This window comes from Amblyomma maculatum, chromosome 1 (assembly GCF_055883805.1).
Source record: "Amblyomma maculatum isolate TAMU_Amacu chromosome 1, ASM5588380v1, whole genome shotgun sequence".
Classification (NCBI taxonomy): Eukaryota; Metazoa; Arthropoda; class Arachnida; order Ixodida; family Ixodidae; genus Amblyomma; species Amblyomma maculatum.
Genome location: NC_139344.1, coordinates 314,678,621 through 314,697,556, shown reverse-complemented (window position 1 = coordinate 314,697,556; position 18,936 = coordinate 314,678,621). Strand labels below are relative to the sequence as shown.

At 47.7% G+C, this 18,936-nt stretch overlaps 3 protein-coding genes across 6 annotated transcripts in view; 1 reads left to right on the top strand and 2 right to left on the bottom strand.

Annotated features, from left to right (window-relative positions):
- Ctps (CTP synthase) overlaps positions 1–2,751 on the bottom strand; it is an 88,096-nt gene extending 85,345 nt beyond the window's left edge. The window contains exons 1-6 of one of the 4 annotated variants that reach the window (XM_084605273.1): positions 2,579–2,751; positions 1,990–2,170; positions 1,736–1,905; positions 1,345–1,446; positions 1,153–1,269; positions 989–1,072 (exon numbers count right to left, since the gene is read on the bottom strand). In XM_084605273.1, the coding sequence (XP_084461399.1) occupies positions 989–1,072; positions 1,153–1,269; positions 1,345–1,446; positions 1,736–1,905; positions 1,990–2,170; positions 2,579–2,662 (738 nt within the window). In that variant the 5' untranslated portion in view covers positions 2,663–2,751. Of the gene's footprint in view, positions 1–988; positions 1,073–1,152; positions 1,270–1,344; positions 1,447–1,735; positions 1,906–1,989; positions 2,218–2,578 lie in introns of all 4 variants that reach the window. The other 3 variants (XM_084605432.1, XM_084605337.1, XM_084605401.1) reach the window with 3 other exon arrangements.
- Positions 2,752–2,794: 43 nt separating this feature from the next.
- On the top strand, positions 2,795–7,758 carry SA1 (stromal antigen). The gene is made up of 2 exons (XM_084605189.1): positions 2,795–3,819; positions 4,261–7,758. The coding sequence occupies exons 1-2, from the start codon at positions 3,145–3,147 to the stop codon at positions 6,904–6,906; spliced, it is 3,321 nt and encodes a 1,106-aa protein (XP_084461315.1). The 5' UTR covers positions 2,795–3,144; the 3' UTR covers positions 6,907–7,758.
- A 2,389-nt stretch (positions 7,759–10,147) lies between these two features.
- On the bottom strand, positions 10,148–13,847 carry LOC146207160 (uncharacterized). Its single transcript, XM_084605119.1, has one exon. It carries the CDS (start codon positions 13,278–13,280, stop codon positions 11,331–11,333), a length of 1,950 nt encoding a protein of 649 aa, XP_084461245.1. The 5' UTR covers positions 13,281–13,847; the 3' UTR covers positions 10,148–11,330.
- Between the last annotated feature and the right edge of the window lie 5,089 nt (positions 13,848–18,936).

Sequence of the window (18,936 nt, the reverse complement as noted above, 5' to 3'; positions counted from 1 at the left end):
TGGCCAAATCCTGTTCTGGTGAAGGATTGCGTTGCCGGAGGTGTTCACCGGCATCAGGTTGCACCCCAAGCCTGTTTATGCAATTCCATCAACACGCTTTTTTCTTTTTTATCCAGTGGAGAATTATGCGGCACCGGGATTCGAGCCCCGGTCCTCTTGCATGCGAGGTGGATGTTCTACCACTATGCCATTGCTGAACCCGAGGTTGTATCCGGCATTTAATTAGCAGAGTCATCATTTTCGCTCAATACATCAGCAATTTAATGCGTATATGAGTGTTTTTTTCCTATAATGTCCGTGAAATTGTCTGTAAACCAGAGCAACATCCCTAACCACAAATCCAGTTTTGGCTTTCTCTTTCTGCTGCTTTAAAGCAGCTTTACATGGAGTCTCTCATAGCCTGAGCCGTGCTGGGACTTTAAACCCCATAAACCAAACCAGTTTTACTTGGTATTTCGAAAAACTGTTCCTAATTATTTCAAAATGTTGAACAAAGCTCCAGGGCCACCTTGAACACTGTGCAATGAACACTAAATATGTTAAGATTTTTCAGTTAAATCTCAAATTAAGGTTTTCAAGAGAACTCTCCACCACTTGTTCCTATTGTTCACATTGCAGAGTCACATATGGTTTAACTGCAATGGCACCAAGAATAGAACAATGAGATGAGGAAGGTAGTCAGCTAAGTGAGTACACAGACATGCATACGGCAACATTCAAAGCTACACCTCCTGGGGCAAAGGAGAAGGGCCTTTGTCCCCATGCCATGGTGAGCGGATTATTCGCTTTAGGGCAGTGGAGGGTTGAAAGGCAGGCGATACAGTGATGGGTCGCTAGTGTTGAGGTAGCGCCACTCCTCACAACATGCAGACAAAGGCCCATCTCCTTCCCTTTCCTGCACAGCGTTTGCCGAGGAGCCACAGACAGCTGTCCGGGAGTGATTAAGCAATGCCATTAGACACCACAGGGAGTAACAATGACTGCTTACCAAATCTGGAGATAAACCCAAGCCTCTCAATTCCCGTACACTGGCTTGTGTTGGCTTTGTCTTGTGCTCGCCAGTGCTCTTGGGCTACGTAAGCAAGTTTTCATCTCAGCTCAAATGGCCTACACAGTTCTGAACAAACATTAGTTTTTCTGATAGTTTCATACCTGGGGTACCAAGCTCACGTGAACACAGCAGAAGTTTTCTCTCTTGACACGGAATTGGAACTGCCGGAATGCTTCAACAAATGGCATCCCTTCAATGTCACCTATTGTTCCTCCAAGCTGAAAGATCAGACCAGAGCTTAATTTTTCTGCACAGCTCATTATATCTTAGCTTGTAGAGCTATATCTTATTACCTCAATAATGCAAACTTCTGGTGTTTGGTTAGAGTCATTGACAGGGACGAGTGCAACTTTCTGAACCCACTCTTGTATAGCATCCGTGATGTGCGGAACAACCTGAAAGAACTCATTCCTATATAGTGTGCGACAGTAAGCTCAAGAAACATAACTACATGGACAGCAATGACAGCAAATAGCTGTCAAATCTGTAGCATATGTTACTAGATTTGTTACATGAAATTCACCACTCTATTTTAAGCAGTCACAGTTCTGTAACGAATTAATGAAAGGGTAGTTTAAATTTTAATGTACTAAAGCATGCCTAAGCGTGCAAATCAAGTTCAAGGATGAAAAATAAACTCATCTACAGTAGATCTATTACCCAAAACGCTCACAGCATAAGTACCTGCACTGTCTTTCCAAGATAGTCTCCTTTCCTCTCCTTGTTGATGACATGCTGATAGATTTTGCCAGTCGTTATGTTGTTGTCTCTGTGCAGCGTGATGTCGAGGAAGCGTTCGTAATTTCCCAGGTCTAGGTCGACTTCACCGCCGTCGTCAAGAACGTACACCTCGCCTAGGAATCAGGCAGAACGAGAACATTGTGTAGGGTCACGCGCACCGAGTGCACAAAAATTAAAAAAAGAAAGGCTTCGCTAACCGTGCTCATACGGTGAAAAGGTCCCAGCATCGATGTTGATGTATGGGTCTATCTTTATGGATGTGACCTGAAGGCCGCACGATTTGAGGATGGTGCCAACACTGCTAGCGATCACACCTTTGCCGATGCCGCTGATGACACCACCGGTGACGAGGATGTATTTCATCGTGGTGGCAGAAGGCTGGAGATGGGATGGGGCTTACTTTCACTGGGACAAGGAACGAACGCCTGTAGATATTTACGTCAAGTTAGGTTAACGAAATATTGGAACAAACACCGCTGTCTGTGCAACGCAATTCCCCTCCACAAGCACGTGGCTTCCTCGCGTATGTACGCTTTGTTTCACCGCTCAAGAGACGTTACTGCTACAAACACATAGAGGAAAAAAAAACTGAAACTGAAACAAGAAGCGCGAGAGTTCGCAAGGTGTGCTCTGTACAAAGTTTGCAGAATGCATATATCATAAGAAATAAAGGAACCATTTTCCGCGCGAAATGGACACAGCCAGCCGCCAAGTAGCAGCCCGTTTACGCGCCATGCCTTGTTGGTACTGTAACAAGAACGCAGTCACTATGGTAATTTTACTTACTGTGTGACCCGGCGGTATGCTGCTTTTGGCGACTGAAGTCAAACGTGACCGTAAAGTCAACGCGAGTCGCACAGCGCGCGTCATTCATTCAATGCTCCTCGCCGCCAGTCTTCTTGCCCCGCGGTTCCCTGTGACGCAGTAGTGTGGCTGGTGCTACTTCCGCCGTGGCTGGTGTAGCGGCGTAGCGTAGCGGCAGTAGCGGTAGGCGATGGCGATAGTAGCAGTAATCAAGGTCATCATTTTGGTGAATCTAATCAGACTGAATTTATTGTCGTACATTTTGTGCTTTTTTTTGCGCCCCTGATGACAAATTGATCTTAATGTTTGAATTTTGAACTCGAAATTTATAAACTTTTATCGCGGGTGCTGTCATTATCATTGCCATCGACGCGAACTTTACAAGACGGACGCCTGATGGCGGCTGTTCCCGCTAAAATTATACGTGTGTTGTAGGTAGTAGTAGTGGGAGTGTTTACTTGTCACAGATTTGCTTTCGTGTGAAGCGGCAGTCAAGAAAATTGTGGTCCTCCACGGCTAAAGTGCACAGCGATCCATAAGCGGCGGAAATGATCCTCCGAAACGCCATAGCAGGGCGTAAACGCACTCGGCAGAGCGAGGACGATGGCACTGACCACTCGGGTCTCGACCCAGACGACTTCTTTTCAGAGTTGGACGACGGGCTCAATGAGTCGAACGATAACTCTTCAGAAGTCGAGTTCGGCACCAGGTCCCGCGGAAAACGACGCCGCGTGGGAGAAGGCGGTGGCCGTGGACGAGGCCGCGGTCGTGGCGGTGGCAGAGGCCGTGGCGGGAGGCGCAACGCATCCGAAAGCATAACCAGTGAGGATCCGGGCAGCTTGTACGATGTGGTGAGACAAGGTCGCCACTCGCTCACTGCGGTGGTCGACGACTGGATCGAATCTTATAAGCAAGATAGAGATGCTGCCCTTCTGGATCTCATGACTTTCTTCTTCCACTGTTCCGGATGTAAGGGCCGCATCACGCCGCAAATGCAGGTCACCATGGAGCACAATCAGATAATTCGGAAGATGACCGAAGAGTTCGACGAAGAAAGCGGCGACTACCCGCTCATAATGACGGGACCTCAATGGAAGAAGTTTCGGCAAAGTTTCTGCGAGTTCGTGCAGGTCATGGTGCGCCAGTGCCAGTACAGCATCATCTACGACCAGTTCTTAATGGACAACGTTATTTCTATACTGACCGGATTATCCGATTCTCAGGTGAGCAGAGCTTATCAGTCCAAGCTCCTAATAATGCTTGTGCTCGAGCGAAACCACCTAGTCATAGGTGCAAGCAGTTAACCCATACCACAGCAACAGCTTCATTATTTTGCTTCATTTGATGCGTATAAACTGCTCCAGCATTCAGACAATCCTAGTCACGACTGTGCATTCAGAAATGCACTAGCCCAGACCAGGTTGTGAAAGGCAATATGCATGTAAAATTTGGATAAATAGTATTTAAAGATACATGCAAGGCTGACAGACGGTTGTATGAAGCACTCTTTAGGTACTGCTACTGTGCTGCATTATCTGCTTTTGTTTAGCATATTTTAATTACTTTTTGACGCTGAAGGCTAGTTATGGGAAACATTGTGCCATTTGTGCGTATCTGTTTACCTTCTGGCTTGACTAACACTTAATCCTGTGATGTATACGCAGGTTCGTGCTTTCCGGCACACATCCACACTGGCTGCCATGAAGCTGATGACTGCGCTCGTCGATGTGGCTCTCAACCTGAGCATCAGCTTAGACAATACCCAGCGCCAATATGAAGCTGAGCGACAAAAGAACAAGGACAAGCGTGCCACTGAGCGTCTTGAACTACTCATGACCAAACGGCAGGACCTGGAAGAAAACATGGAAGAGATCAAGAACATGCTCACCTACATGTTCAAGAGTGTGTTTGTGCATCGTTATCGAGACACACTTCCGGAGGTTCGCTCTATCTGCATGCTAGAAATCGGCCAGTGGATGAAGAAATTCCATCAGCACTTCCTTGATGACAGTTACCTCAAGTACCTGGGTTGGACCCTGCACGACAAGGTGGGGGATGTGCGGCTGCGGTGCCTGCAAGCGCTGCTTCCCCTGTACTCATCAGAAGAGCTCACCAGTAAGATGGAGCTTTTCACCAATAAGTTCAAGGATCGCATAGTCACTATGACCTTGGACAAAGAGTATGAGGTGGCTGTCCATGCCGTTAAACTTGTCATTAGCATCCACAAGTTTCATCGGGAAATCTTGACTGACAAGGACTGTGAACACGTCTACGAACTAGTGTACAGTTCGCACAGAGCTGTGGCCCAAGCTGCTGGAGAGTTCCTTAATGAGAGGCTCTTCCAGCCAGACGAAGCAGCTGTGCAAGGATTGCGCACACGACGAGGCAAAAAACGCTCAGTTAATACACCACTTATCCGTGACCTGGTGCAGTTTTTCATCGAGAGTGAACTGCACGAACATGGCGCCTACCTTGTAGACAGTCTGATCGACAGTAATCCAATGATGAAGGACTGGGAGTGCATGACTGACCTACTGCTCGAAGAGCCAGGACCAGATGAAGAGCAACTAGATGACCGACAAGAGACCTCCCTCATTGAGATCATGGTCTGCTGCACCAAACAAGCTGCCACTGGCGAGCCGCCCGTCGGAAGAGGGCCGAACCGTAAGCAGATAACAAACAAGGAGATGAAGCAGGTTGCTGATGACCGTGTCAAGCTGACAGAACATTTCATTCAGGCATTGCCAAGCCTCCTTAGCAAGTATATTGCCGACCAAGAAAAAATTGCAAATCTTATGGTGTTGCCGCAGTACTTCGATCTGGAGATCTATACTTCTAGCCGGCAAGAGAAGTCTCTTGACTCGCTACTGAAACTCATACAGGAGATTGTTGAACGTCACGACAACACAGAAGTGCTTGAAACATGTGCCAAAACGTATGAGGCTCTGTGCAGCGAGGAGCTGGCTGTCCATTCACGCTGTGCAGTGTCACGAGGAACATTAATTGACTCCCTGGTTGGTCGATACAAGCAAGCATTGTCTGCATATGCAGAAGCTGGAGATGATGCAGACGATGATGACATCTATGCTGTGCAGTCAGCATTAAAGAAAGTGTCAATATTCTATGGCTGCCACAACTTGGGTCCTTGGACCATCTGGGAGGGAATCTTTGACTTCTGGGTGAAAGGAGCTGGTGAGCGCACCTTGCCTCTTGAAGGTGTTAAGCATGCGATATCGTGCTGTTCGTCTGGCATCATGTGGGACCTAGCCGTATTGGATGAAGGCAACATTCAGATGCCGCATGTTCACGCCCTGAGGGCCCGCCTTCGGGAATTCATGGACACAATGGTGTACATGCTTCGCCACTGCACTGGAGCCCTGCAGGAAGAAGCCTTTGTGAGCATCTGTGACCTCCTCATCATCTTCTGTCGGCAGCTAGGTGAAGGCGAGCCCTTCAGTGCTCTTGTCTTCGAACCAGATCGCGCATTGCAGGCAAACCTTGGAGACTTCATTCAGAGCAATGTGTTTGTTGAAGATGACTCTACTGCTGATGATGAACAAGACGAGCACCGCAAGATTGAAGAGCTGCACAAGCGCCGTAACTTCCTAGCTTCCTTCTGCAAGCTTGTTGTGTACAATGTCATCAGTGTGCGCCAGGCCTCGGATGTCTTCAAACACTATGTTCGTTTCTATAATGATTATGGAGACATCATCAAAGCAACACTGGGAAAAGCTCGCGAAATCAACAAGGTCAACTGTGCACGCACCATGGTGCAGTCGCTTACGTCCCTCTTCAACTCTTTGGACAGAGACCAGCTGGGGAATATCTCCCGCCAAGATGAAACTTTTGGAGCCATCAAGGAGTTGGCCAAGCGATTTGCTTTGTCCTTTGGTCTTGACCAAGTGAAGAACAGAGACTCTATTGCAGCTCTTCATCGTGAAGGCATTGTTTTCGCTTGCACGCCATTCGAGAACCCACTGAACCCCCTGGGGCCACCGCCAAACCTTCCTTTCCTGGAGCTTCTTTGCGAGTTCACCAACAAACTCATGAAGCAGGACAAGAAGGTGGTCCTCCAATACCTGGACAGGCATGTCCAAGCCAAGCTGCCAGCTTCACGGGCAGACGACTGGCAGCCCCTGCTCCTGTACCGAACCAGCCTTGTGCATGGTGAAGCAGAGCAGCCCGTGGCGCGAGCACCAGGGCGTCAGTACCGGGGAAGAAAGCGGCAACGTGAGGACGATGACCACGCGGAGGAAGAAGAGATAGACCAGGACTCTGATAGGGGCTCAGAGTCGGAGTTTAGACACTGAGCCCAAGCCATGTTTGTGTAAATTAATGGGCAATCATTTTTGCTTGTGTCGAACGCTTCAGCTTCAGATGATACAAGCTGAATTGACTTTCTTGCAAAATTAAGTGGACAGTAGAACAACGTCCACCGGTTATCTCGGACTGCTGTTGAATTTTGTACAGTGCAGTGTTGACTGCAATGCTTGCCAAGAGCTCTGCTATGAGTTATTTGTTAATATCCTCCCTTACATATGAATATGTTGTCTGCAGCATCTTGTTTCTTTCTTTCTATGTCTAAGTATTTATGCTCCCACCAGCTGAGCAAAGTACTATTCCCAAGTGCTTCATAGTGTGCTATCGGTGTAGAAATGCATATTCATGCATGAGCACAGTCGAGTACAGAGCAAAATATCCGAACATTTTTCTACTTTCCACTTAATTGTGCAAGAAATGTGCATAGTGTGTCATATTTATATTTAGCTTTTAACCAGAAGTCCTGTACAATGCCATTGCTGTCTCTACAGTAGTCTGAGCCTACATAATGTAGCACAGGTAGGGCAAATGTCCTATGTAAACTGCTATGGAAGTATAGTTGCCTGCATGTTTACACCTTCTCCTAGTAGGCAGCTCTGCAGACACCCATGCCTCTCACATTTTCTCCCGTACACTTGATTGGCTGCCTTTGTAGAGTAAACCCAGTTATAAAAGTAGTCCATGTAGTTGACAACTTGTTTTGTTTATTTACATATTGCGATCTTTGTACCACAGTATTTTTTTTTTCCACGTTTTAACCCTTGGAATGTGCCCATGTACTATGTTGTCCCCAAGGCTCGTTGTACCTTCACTACAAATAAAACATGTGCTCTGTACATCCATCAACTGTTTTCTGCTCAAGAACACTAGATTTCATCAGGAAGACTTGACCTGTTAGCTGAAGGGTAAATTTTAGGGTGCATGCATCGGATATAGTTTTAATGTTTCGTGTGTTATATATTTTGCTGAAAACATACATTTACGATGTATAAATGTATGCATTCATAGCAACTTATTAACACGATATTGTTAAAGGCCTTATTCAACAGAAAATTTGGCACCTTCTTGTTCTGCATCGCCAATGCGAGCGAAAAATCATGGGCATCGCTTTGGCAGGCTTTAGCTTGCAGCAAGTTTCATACGAGGTGAGAGGAATTGAACCCTTTAGGACCTATGTATTATGTATTAGAGTCTGACACGCTACCCCTAGGCCACACAGGGGCCCATTCATACGACTTGGTTAAGCGGGCCTTTCACGTACAACTGCATGCTAAAGAAGTATGTGCAAAATAGAGGCACAAATTAAGAGATTATTAATTAAGCAAATGGCAAAAGGCTTGTGCGCAAATGAGGATGCGCGAGGGTAGCTGTTAACGCTGTTGCCTCGTGCCCATAAGTGTTCCCCAAATATTTTTTTTCTACCTTTGACCTTCCTTGTGAAAAGACCAGTAATGTTGGCCTTGCAAATAAAATAGTCACTGGCACATAACTTTTACCTCTGTAATACACCCAATACAGTAGTGCTAAACTTTGGCATCTAGAAATGGAAGATGGTGGTTTTATATGTGTTGCATGAAGACCCACAATATTGTGGAGCATTTTTTGCGAAAGAAAAGTTTTGCCTTAGAGTAAAATTGCTTTCATGAAATGCATTACAGTCCAGTACAGTGCATAACTGCAGCGAAAAATATTTTCCACTGTAAATCTCTTGGTGGATATTGCCTAGCTCAACATGCTAAGCATTTAGTTATGCACACAGAGTGCTATTTTGGCCTTGAGTGGCTTCAAAACACTTTCTTGATGTGCCAGGAGTGGAAGCACTGCCCTTCCTTGATGTAAAAGCGTTCATGACTTGTCGAAAAACATTGAAACTAATGCTGACGAAAAGTGTGACTGCCTACCAATTCACGCGTATATTTTGTCTTGCTGCTTCAGCCAACAAGTACATTGTGCAATGTGTACCTGGTGTGTATGAAAGTCCCACAAACTATGTGCAACGTCTCATACACAACTTCAATCATGACAAGGAACTTCATTGTACAATGACATCGTCACCTTCCATTCGTACCCTAACTTTCCTTTATTTTCCTTTTCATCCTTCCACAGCGCGGAGTAGCAGGCCAGGGTCTTTTACCACAAGCCGACCTTTCTGCCTTTCCTTTCATTAAGTACGTTTCTCCCTCTTCCAGGTGGTCAAAATTATCCTGTACCCCACCACTACACCGCCTCTTTCGCTCTTCTTTCACGCTCAGCTTCCCTTACTGCACAGCTCAGGTGCCCACTGAGAAGTGTGGCAGATACTGTGGCTTTCCTTTCCTGTAAACCAATTACAGTTTATGAAGTGACACACTTAAGAAGATCCGAGCATGGCTCCAATTCACAAAATTCTGTGGGAAAGTTAACACAGTAAAGCGCCAACTGTCCGTGGTGTGGAGCAAAACCAACACTATATCATGTCACATGGGAGTGCGGAAGGAATCAAGCATTTCACAAACACAAAACACCAAGTGCGGAGCAATGGGAGAGCTGGCTCACCAGCTGTGAGCTAGAGGCCCAAAGGGCACTCGTAGCACACGCAAGCGAGGTGGCCCGACTCAGTGGAGCCCTGGACTAGGGGCCCGCCCACGGCCAAGGAGGACACAGACTTCAAGACGAAGACTCCGTCCTCTACCGCTACTACTTCCTAAAAAACCAATAAAGTTTTCATTCATTCATTCATCACTACCATGAGTAATTGGTACTCGTCAGGCACATAAGGCTTAACTCCTTCAAAGTATTCAGATGTCCACTGAATTCTGCTGCCATGCTCACCATGTTAAGTCTGCAGCAAGATGCAGTCACTGGGCACACTAACCTACTAAGACAAGGCAATGAAAATTGATAAAAGCTAGCTATGAATTTCAATGGTATCTATACGAATGGCTTCTAAATTGCAGGAACCTTAAATTTGTTGTTGGTTTGTTGCTAGGACTAGGTTCTGCATAGAGTTACCATGCAGCAAGCATCTTGTATCTCTGAACATTAAAACCTTGACCTCGCTATGATAAATATGTTTGCAATGATGTGAGGAACTTGGTATGCTCCTTTAAGCATATACGAAGACTGCACACCACTGTGCAGTCTGCATTTTATGCAGTGCTAAATTCATCCCAGAAAGACGAGCATTGACCACAAAACTCGCTGCAGGATTAGTCCCAGAAGAGGCACTGGATTGTGATTATGGAGTTTATCCTGGCTCTAGGCCTTGAACTATAGAAAATTAAAAGCTCTTTTGAAGATATGTAAAGGCACCATTTGACATGAGATGCAATGTTTATTAGTTTCCTTCTATACAAGTGGTGATAAATGTAGCATAGATGCTTACTGAAAGAAGCACCAACACTAACAAAGATACAAGAGTAGCAAGGACAAGCGCTTATCACTCGCACTTTTGTTTGCATCAGCACTTCTTTCAGCAACATGCACCAACTAGCCCAGCAGAAAGCTCAACAGAGATGCTTGCTTAAATAGGATACACCACGTTGAGTGAAAAGAAGTAAAAGTTTGCATCAGTACAATTAAATAAAACAGTCTGCAGTTTGTTGCAAAAAATACAACACAAATGTAGAATGTGTAAAGTTAAGTGTATATAAAGCACATGTATTTGGCACTAGTATAGACACATTCAGAGAGTATTGCTGCTTAAGAACTCTGAGCAGTGCAAGGAATGTAGCAGGCAATGAGACTTGCAGGAACAGCAGTTTTGTGAGATCAATCCAAGGCAGGTACTACTGTACTCGATCGCTAACATCTATGTCTACAGTGCTACTGCAGAGAGAGCTGCCCCTATATGACACACACATGCATGACAGCAAAAGGCTGCCCACAGCTGCCAGAGAACCAGCACTGCAGGTTTACCATACAAGACAGCTTGAAAAGCTTTTACTCAAGTTGAATGCACCTTTAAGATAAAACAGCACTTATAGAAAGCACATAGTTCTATAAGATGTGCATACTTTGAACTGCTAGGACGGCATCACAGAAGCTAGATACATACTTGTATGCAAGGGCAAACAACTTGGGAGGATTTGTAGACCTTAAAAGGCATGTTTCAGCCAAAAAGCAGCTGTATCCATAGCAATACCAGCACTGTTGAAGAAAAGGAACTATCTCAAAAGATGTTTTCAGTGAACAAGCTGTTCTGATGGCATGAAGGTAAAATTCTAATTTGGTACAGCTTTAAAAAAAATCTTCAGCACAACACTTACGAAAGACGTCACAAAATTTCAAAAAAGTGATTCACAGACATGTACATGCACGTGAAAGACACAGCAAAATGACCTATACACAGTGAAAACAAACTAGCATAAATCTACAAAGGCACCCACTCTCGGACACAATTTTACACAACAGAAAACGGTGAAATGAGAACCTGCTAGTGGAAGCTAAGGTGCTTTGTCGAAGCAGAAGTAGACAGGCCATCTGGTTGGCGATCACCTGAACAGCCTTTGCTTGGCAGGCCATTAGGCCCAGGCAAACAGGGGTCTGTAGACCAAGCACTGTCACCTTTGTCCCCTTTTCTCCCAGGCTTGCCTCTGAGACCTGGAATTCCAGGCTCACCTTGGTGACCAGGGAGGCCATCCAGGCCTGGTATTCCTGGTTCCCCTTTGTCTCCTTTACGGCCAGGCTCGCCTTGTTCCCCAACAAGCCCTGGTCTTCCATCAAAACCTGGCTTTCCCACATCCCCTTTGGAGCCAGCAGGACCAGGAAGCCCCAAAGGACCTGGACTACCTGCATCCCCTTTCTGCCCAGGTTCCCCCTTTTGCCCATCTGCACCTCTTGCTCCTTTGATGCCTGGTGGCCCCTGGAGGCCAGGCTCCCCAGGCAGACCTGGTGGCCCTGGGGGACCACCCATCATGGAAAAATCTCTCTCTTCCATAGTTCCCAAAAGAGTATGCCTGGCATACTTTGCCACTGATGATTCACCTTTGTTGCCTTTCTCACCTTTAGGTCCTTGCCTTCCCGGAGGGCCAGACAGTCCTGGTGGCCCCATCATACCTTGGGGCCCATAGTCTCCCTGAATGCCTTTTTCACCTTTGGGCCCAGGATATCCAGGAAGGCCTGGTAATCCCTGTAAACCCATTTCTCCCAAAGGTCCCACAGCACCAGGAGGGCCTATCTCCCCAGGCTCTCCCGGTGGGCCTGGATCACCGCAGCTGCCTTTTTCTCCTTTCTCACCAGGTTGTCCGTGATCCCCTTTTAAACCAAGCTCACCCCTCTCTCCTTTTGCTCCGGGCTTACCAAAAATACCAATGCGACCCCTTTTCCCCTTTTTTCCTTCATCCCCTTTCTCTCCCTTTGGGCCCAGGGGGCCCTTTGGACCTGGCTCACCTTTCTGGCCTGGCGGGCCAGGCGGTCCCTGTACAAATGAAGTAGGAATAGAAACACCGTCGGTTGTCACTACTGAGCCAGGCTCTCCTTTTTCTCCCTTCTCTCCATCTACACCGGGATGACCAGGGTCGCCGCGGTCACCTTTCTCGCCACGCGGCCCGTCACGACCGTTAAGTCCTGCACTTCCTTTCAGGCCGGGCGGCCCGGGAAGTCCGGGCACACCCGGGTCTCCCGGCAGACCGACGAAGCCGTGGTCCCCCTTGTCGCCCTTGGGGCCCGGTAGTCCCATTTCCCCCGGCGATCCCGTTCGCCCATCGAAGCCCGGTAGTCCCGGGGGGCCCGGAGGACCCGGCTCACCGGGCGCACCTTTCATGGCGATGACTTCCGTGTATCCGAGAGTACCACCGTGTAGTCGCGTGACGGACCTCTTCATGCCCTTGGTAGACCTCACGACGACGCTTTCTCCCTTGTCGCCTTTGTCGCCCTTCGGTCCTGCTACACCGGGAAGGCCCATAGGTCCAGGATCGCCTTTAGGACCGTCGATGCCGATTGCACCAGGAAAGCCTGGCTTCCCTGGAAGGCCAGGTGGACCTGGTGGACCGAGTTCTCCAATGTCGCCCTTCGGTCCACGCCTGCCTCGGCGTCCAGGTGGACCCGGAGGGCAAAGACAGCTAGGCTCGACGTCTCGCCGCCGTCTTCGCCGCCTCGTTGCGAGGAACGCCGATGAGAGCTGGTCAGCCGCCAACCCATCCCTCTTGACTTCTAGCTGGTACGTACGCTCCTCCAGGCTAGCAACTTTTCCTTCAAGAGCGTTTACTCTGAACAAACACAACGCTAGCATACCCAGCGCGATGACCAGAACGGCGACAAAGCTGAACGCTATCCAAGCGGGCACCAACCACACTCGACAGGGCTTTTTGGCTGCGCCGTCGTCGTTCGCGTAAGCTTCGGCTGTGGCAGTAGTCCCCGAGCTCGGTGGGACGGTCTCTTTCATCTTGATATAGGGTCAGTTGCAGCGCAAACGTCGCGTTCACGTCAACGAATAGCAGCGCTGTGCCGCTCACGACACGCATCAATAGGAGAATCAGGAAGACTACAGAAGTTGCATTGTGGCCGGGCCGATGTCCCGTGTTGACTCCTGCGAGCCGTCTCACTCATTCGAAACTGCGTAGCAGAACACTACCGAGAAGCATTTTGAACGTCCACATTGCGCGTCCCACTTAATGGCAACAAGCCTTGAGTGAACCGTGCGCCAGCATAGCGCCAGTGCCTTGCGTAGGCTGGGTTGTTCTCACTTGCTCCTCGGATGAAGCGAATTAATCAACTTGCGCGCTCTAGTTCTCGGCTGTGCCGCTAGGTGTGGCATGGCCGCAGCAGTGGTTGGCACGGGTTATAGTATAGTGCAGTTATAGTGCCTAGAATATACTTATATTCTAGGCACTACAGTATATTCTAGGCACTATAGCACGGTGGAAGAAAGGCACTATAGTATATTCCAGGCACTATAGCACGGTGGAAGAAAGAGAGGTGCTCCGACGGCGCCACGAGAAGCGGCCGCTTAGTGTGACTACGGCCGCTCAATGGCGCCTCTATTGAGTTGAGTGGCCGTGGTGTGACTTTTACGCATGACCCGGCCGCCAGGAGTAACACCGGTACTGGGGGCCTGTCTCGTCGCTCGTTTCGCTGGTGTTTCTATGGGCGCGCCTAGGACGGGCGCTTGATTTTGATGCATAGGGGCGTTCGCCGGCTTGATACAATTTCGTTTTTTTTTTCTTTTTTTTTTTTTTTTGCTGGAGGTATCTACCTTCAAATTTCTGCACATTTTCTGGGTTATAATTCGACTCGGGGCCACATGAATTATTTCTTAACTGGTATGCAGCTTTGCGGTTTACGACAAACACGAGTAATACAATATTTCCTGAAAGCACTCCTGTGAGCGGTGCGTAAAAAGCATCCAAAGGAGTTCAAGATAACTGTGTGAGCCTTCACAGCTGCCAACATATGTGCAAATTTTCAGGTACTGTCACGCTGAAAAAAAAAAAAAAAAAAAAAAAAAACGAACACAGTTACGTTCGCGCACTCCGCTGTTTGAATTTCTTCTGGCCGTTATTTTTTCCGGTTGACAACAAAACCACGCTAATGTCCTGATTTATTGCATTACGGACAATTGTAGAAGGCTTTTGCTGCAGCCCAAATGTAAACATGACGCAAGAAATTTAAACCGCGGAACTCGTAGGCGCGCCTTAGCTCGCATTTCTTTTTATTACCATGTACACGTGTGTGTCTTTGCGAAGAACATGACGAAGAGGCAGCTCACGGTGTAGGTAGGGGTAACAGAATGATAGGGGTAACATTAAGAGATAGGAAGCGTGCAGAGTGGGTCAGAGAAATAACTCAAGTTACCGACATTCTAGTGGAAATTAAGAAGACGAAATGGACATGGACAGGACATGTAGTGCGAAGAGAGGATAACCGATGGTCGCTTAGGGTAACAAACTGGATTCCAAGGGAAGGAAAGCGTAGCAGGGGGCGGCAGAAAGTTAAATGGGCGGATGTTCGCAGGGGTCAAGTGGATGCAGCTAGCACAGAACCGAGTTAAGTGGAGAAATATGGGAGAGGCCTTCGCCCTGCAGTGGGTGTAGTCAGGCTGATGATGATGATGATGATGATGATGATGATGATGACATGCGTGTGTCGTGTATTACAGAACAATGTAGAATGCTATAGCAAAGTAAAGGAGGCGCTTGCATGAAGCGATGCATTCTGGGTAATCCGCCATGATGTCGTTGGCAGCAGACGACGCAGCACGGCACTGCCACACAACCTCGTCTACATATATAGGCGCGTAGTGCGCGCAGACGATGCTGGCGCGATTGGACAGGCCGACTTCGGGCAATACGTCTGCATGAGGGCGAGAAGTCAAGTGATTCCTCTAGCGACGCCGACGCGAATGGCTCGCATGGGCCAACACACGCGAGAACGACACCAATCCGGGCAAGTATAAAACTACATACTTGCTAGAACTAGAATCATGAATGCCGGCGATGTCGACGGGAGGCCAGGTCCAGACGCATAGTGCAGTCAGTCGTTGTCGCGTAGCTGTCCGCGTCGCACTGCAATTGCATTTCTTCATAGCGCGCCCGATTTTTCGGGCACAGCGTAGACGCGTACGTTCCTCAGGAATCTGTTAACAACTGCACGAACGTAAGAGCAGCGCACGAAAAGCCGTGTATTTGCTCGGTGGACCGTCGAAAATACAAGGCACTTACTCAATTCACACTGGCTGTGCTGCCCGCCGTCTGCTGCCAGCGGCAACATCATGGCGGATTACCCGGCATGCATCGCTTCATGCAAGCTCCCATGTAAGATTATAGAGGCTAGCCTCTATAGTAATATCAGACAAAGGATGGTTGGCCGACCCAACGTTACTAGATCCTATCTAGTAACGTTGGGCCGACCTTATAAATTGATTTTAAAATTTAATATATTGTTGCCCGATGACTGGAAAGAAGATATGTGCAATTGGTTTTGCTGCCAAATTGTTTTTTCGGGTCACAGGAAATTAATAATAACGAAGGAATGGAGTGCCGCGCTTATGTTATTAACTTTTGTTATTATGTGTCATGTGTTATTAACATTTGTTGATGATTACAGAAAGTATATTAAAGTTAGGCAGCTGAACATGGGCTCACTAAAAATATGCATGCTTTTGTTTGTATTTTGATCACTTTGTTTTTTTGTTTTTTTTAGGGAAGTGTAGTTTTTTTTTTTATTATTTACATGAACCTTAAAGGAGAGGTTGATGCCGCATAGCGATTCCGGCTACTCCTTTCCACCAAATTTATAAGAAACACCATGGTCTGTTTTTATAAAATTTCGCAAAGTATAATCGGTTCACAGGAAAGGAAAGGTGAAATACCTGTCACAAATGTTCTGTGGGCACCTGACCCGCGCCTTAAGAGAATGGAGGAAGGTAAGAGTGAAAGCGGAAAGAGAGAAAGGAGTGCGTGGAGTGTTAAGGAGTAATTTCGATCACCCGGGGATCTTTACCTGCACTGACATCGCACAGCACACGGACGCCTCTTCTTTTCGCCTCCATCGATACGCAGCCGCCGGCGGTCGGGATTAAACCCGGGGTACCGGCACAGTAGTCAGGCATCTTAACCACTGCACCACCGCGGCGGGGCGAAATCGGCCCTGGAAATAAAATTTTGCCTATTTTGCAGGCCTTTGTCTCAAAAAAAAAAGTTCGCGGTAGCGACGCTTGTTGACTCGAATCTACGAGAAGTGACCAGCGCATCGCTGAAAGACTGCTCGGTCGTCGAGGCCGAGGAGGTAGCAGTAGCTATGGCCCTGGCGGAAGGCTACAGGAAGAAGCAGTCACTGACAATTTTGACAGACTCGCAAGCAACGTGCCGCAACTATCTGCGGGGCAGAATCGGTCATCGAGCGATCCGCATAATTCGTTCGAGCGGCCACCCAATGAAACAACCTGAGGAAGAAGGCCTAATCAGACACACGATCGTGTGGATACCGGGACACACCGGGGTAAGGGGAAACCAGAAGGCGGACAAGATAGCTCGAGGTTACGCTCAATACCGGGCATCTAACACGTGCGACCCTCTGGACAACGACCCCGTACCCCAAGAGTACTCAGCAATCTTGAACTATTACAAAGGCTGCAGAATGCGGTATCCACCCCCGCACAGATCCCTCAGCAAGGACTCCGTCACGTGGAGGCAGCTACAGACAGGTTCCTTTCCGAACCTACACACACTACACAAAATGTACCCCACACAATACACAAATAAATGCCCATGGTGCTTAGAGACAACCACGCTATATCACACGACGTGGGAATGTCAAGGAATTCCAGTAGCGCCTATCATAACAAACCCAAGTGTGGAGCAGTGGGAGGGAATGCTCTCCAGCGACCGGCGGGAAGACCAAGAAGGTCTGATCCGACGGGCCCAGCTGGCGGCGGCATCCTGCGGGGCCCTGGAATAAGGGCGGACGACCACCGCTACGGAAGATGGCAGACATCTAATCACTACAAACTCTATAGATGAAATAAATGTTTATTTTCTCTCTCTCTTTCTCTCTCTCTCTCGTGGTAGGGCGGCAATACTTCCACACTATGTCCAGACCAGGGCCGTGGAGTGGGCCACCCAGGTCGCCGTCAGCCATGGGTTGATGGCCATCTAACACGGAATCGTCCACACATGCTCTCTGACGAAAATAAAGTTTTTCCATCCATTCCACACTATGTTCTAAGCATATTTATCTATCAAACTGCGAAAACTTAACTTTATATAACGTTTCAATACAGACGTACGATCGCGCTAATTTCAAGAAAACAGCGTACAATGAAAATTTCTGAAGACTATTTTTTTTTTATATTTCTTAAACTTTGTCCACCTTTTCTCCTTTACTTCACCTTTCAAATTCATTGAAAGCATATTGCATAATTTCGTAGCGCTAGTAATTACGGCCATTCCAATAACGCAATTGCGCAAGTCTCAGCACACGACGCGGGTTTCAAGGTTCTACGTCATTTGTGAATCGCACACTATTTTTCAACTGTGGCATAATATTGTATTTATTCATTTATGTCTCGATGTTGCAAATTAGCTGGCAGACACCGTAGTGAATGATTCGGTAATTTGTACGCGTGGTGTTCCCGATGCGCTTGTGGCATCGGGCAGCACAGAGATGTTTTTCGAATTTTACCTTCACCAAAACACGGATTGCACAAAAATACGATAAAATTCAATGAGCAAGCAACGTATTCCAAATATTATTAGTGAAATGAACAAATGCGAAGGTCATGGAGAACTGCCTCATTAAAACAGAATGTTTCTTGGCTGCAATCATTTATTTTAATCATTCGACGACGCACATTACCTTTATTCCTGTGCACAGTTTCTTTGTTTCTTTCAAGCAGTCCAGGCTATGCGTGCCAGCATAAAGTGTGAACCGCAGATCGAACGCGCGGCAAAAGACCCAGTCTGACCGTGTGGATGCCGTCGTCTGAAATAGGCACGCGCATCTGGCTACAGATAGCTTAGCTTTTTTTGTGTGTGTGTTCGATACTTCGCTTTGCCACTGGAGCGCCACGTTCCTTCTGATACCATCTGGCGCAGCGCAGTTTCTCATGTGGCAACGGTTGTTGTCGCGCCCGCGAGGGTGAAGCGGGCGCTCAAACCTCTCCGACAGCGCTTTGATCTTCCTGCCTTCACCGCTGTGTTATCGGCATCTGGTTGCGGTTCGAACAAGGGGCGGATAAAATAGCGAAGCTCCATTGCACGTGCGTTGAACCTCTACCCAAGAGGCATTGAACCGGTATTGGCCAGAAGTGGCAACAATTAGCAGCAATGCGCTAGAAGCACGCCGGTGCGCGCTCCAGAGCGGCGAGCGCAGCGTGTCGTCTGCTCGAGCAGACGACGCGTCTCTGTTTGCTCGGAAATGGAGTTATTTGTTTAGTCAGCGTTACGAAAGTTTCTACCTGCTCAGAAGTCTGGGTGTAAATATCTAAAAATAAATATCTAATAGTTGGGGCATTTTAATGTTGATTTAAGTGGGAAATTATTAGCGCGCGCGCCGTTGCTCCATAGGCACGCCTGCAGAACCGGGGTAGAGGATGGCCCCCA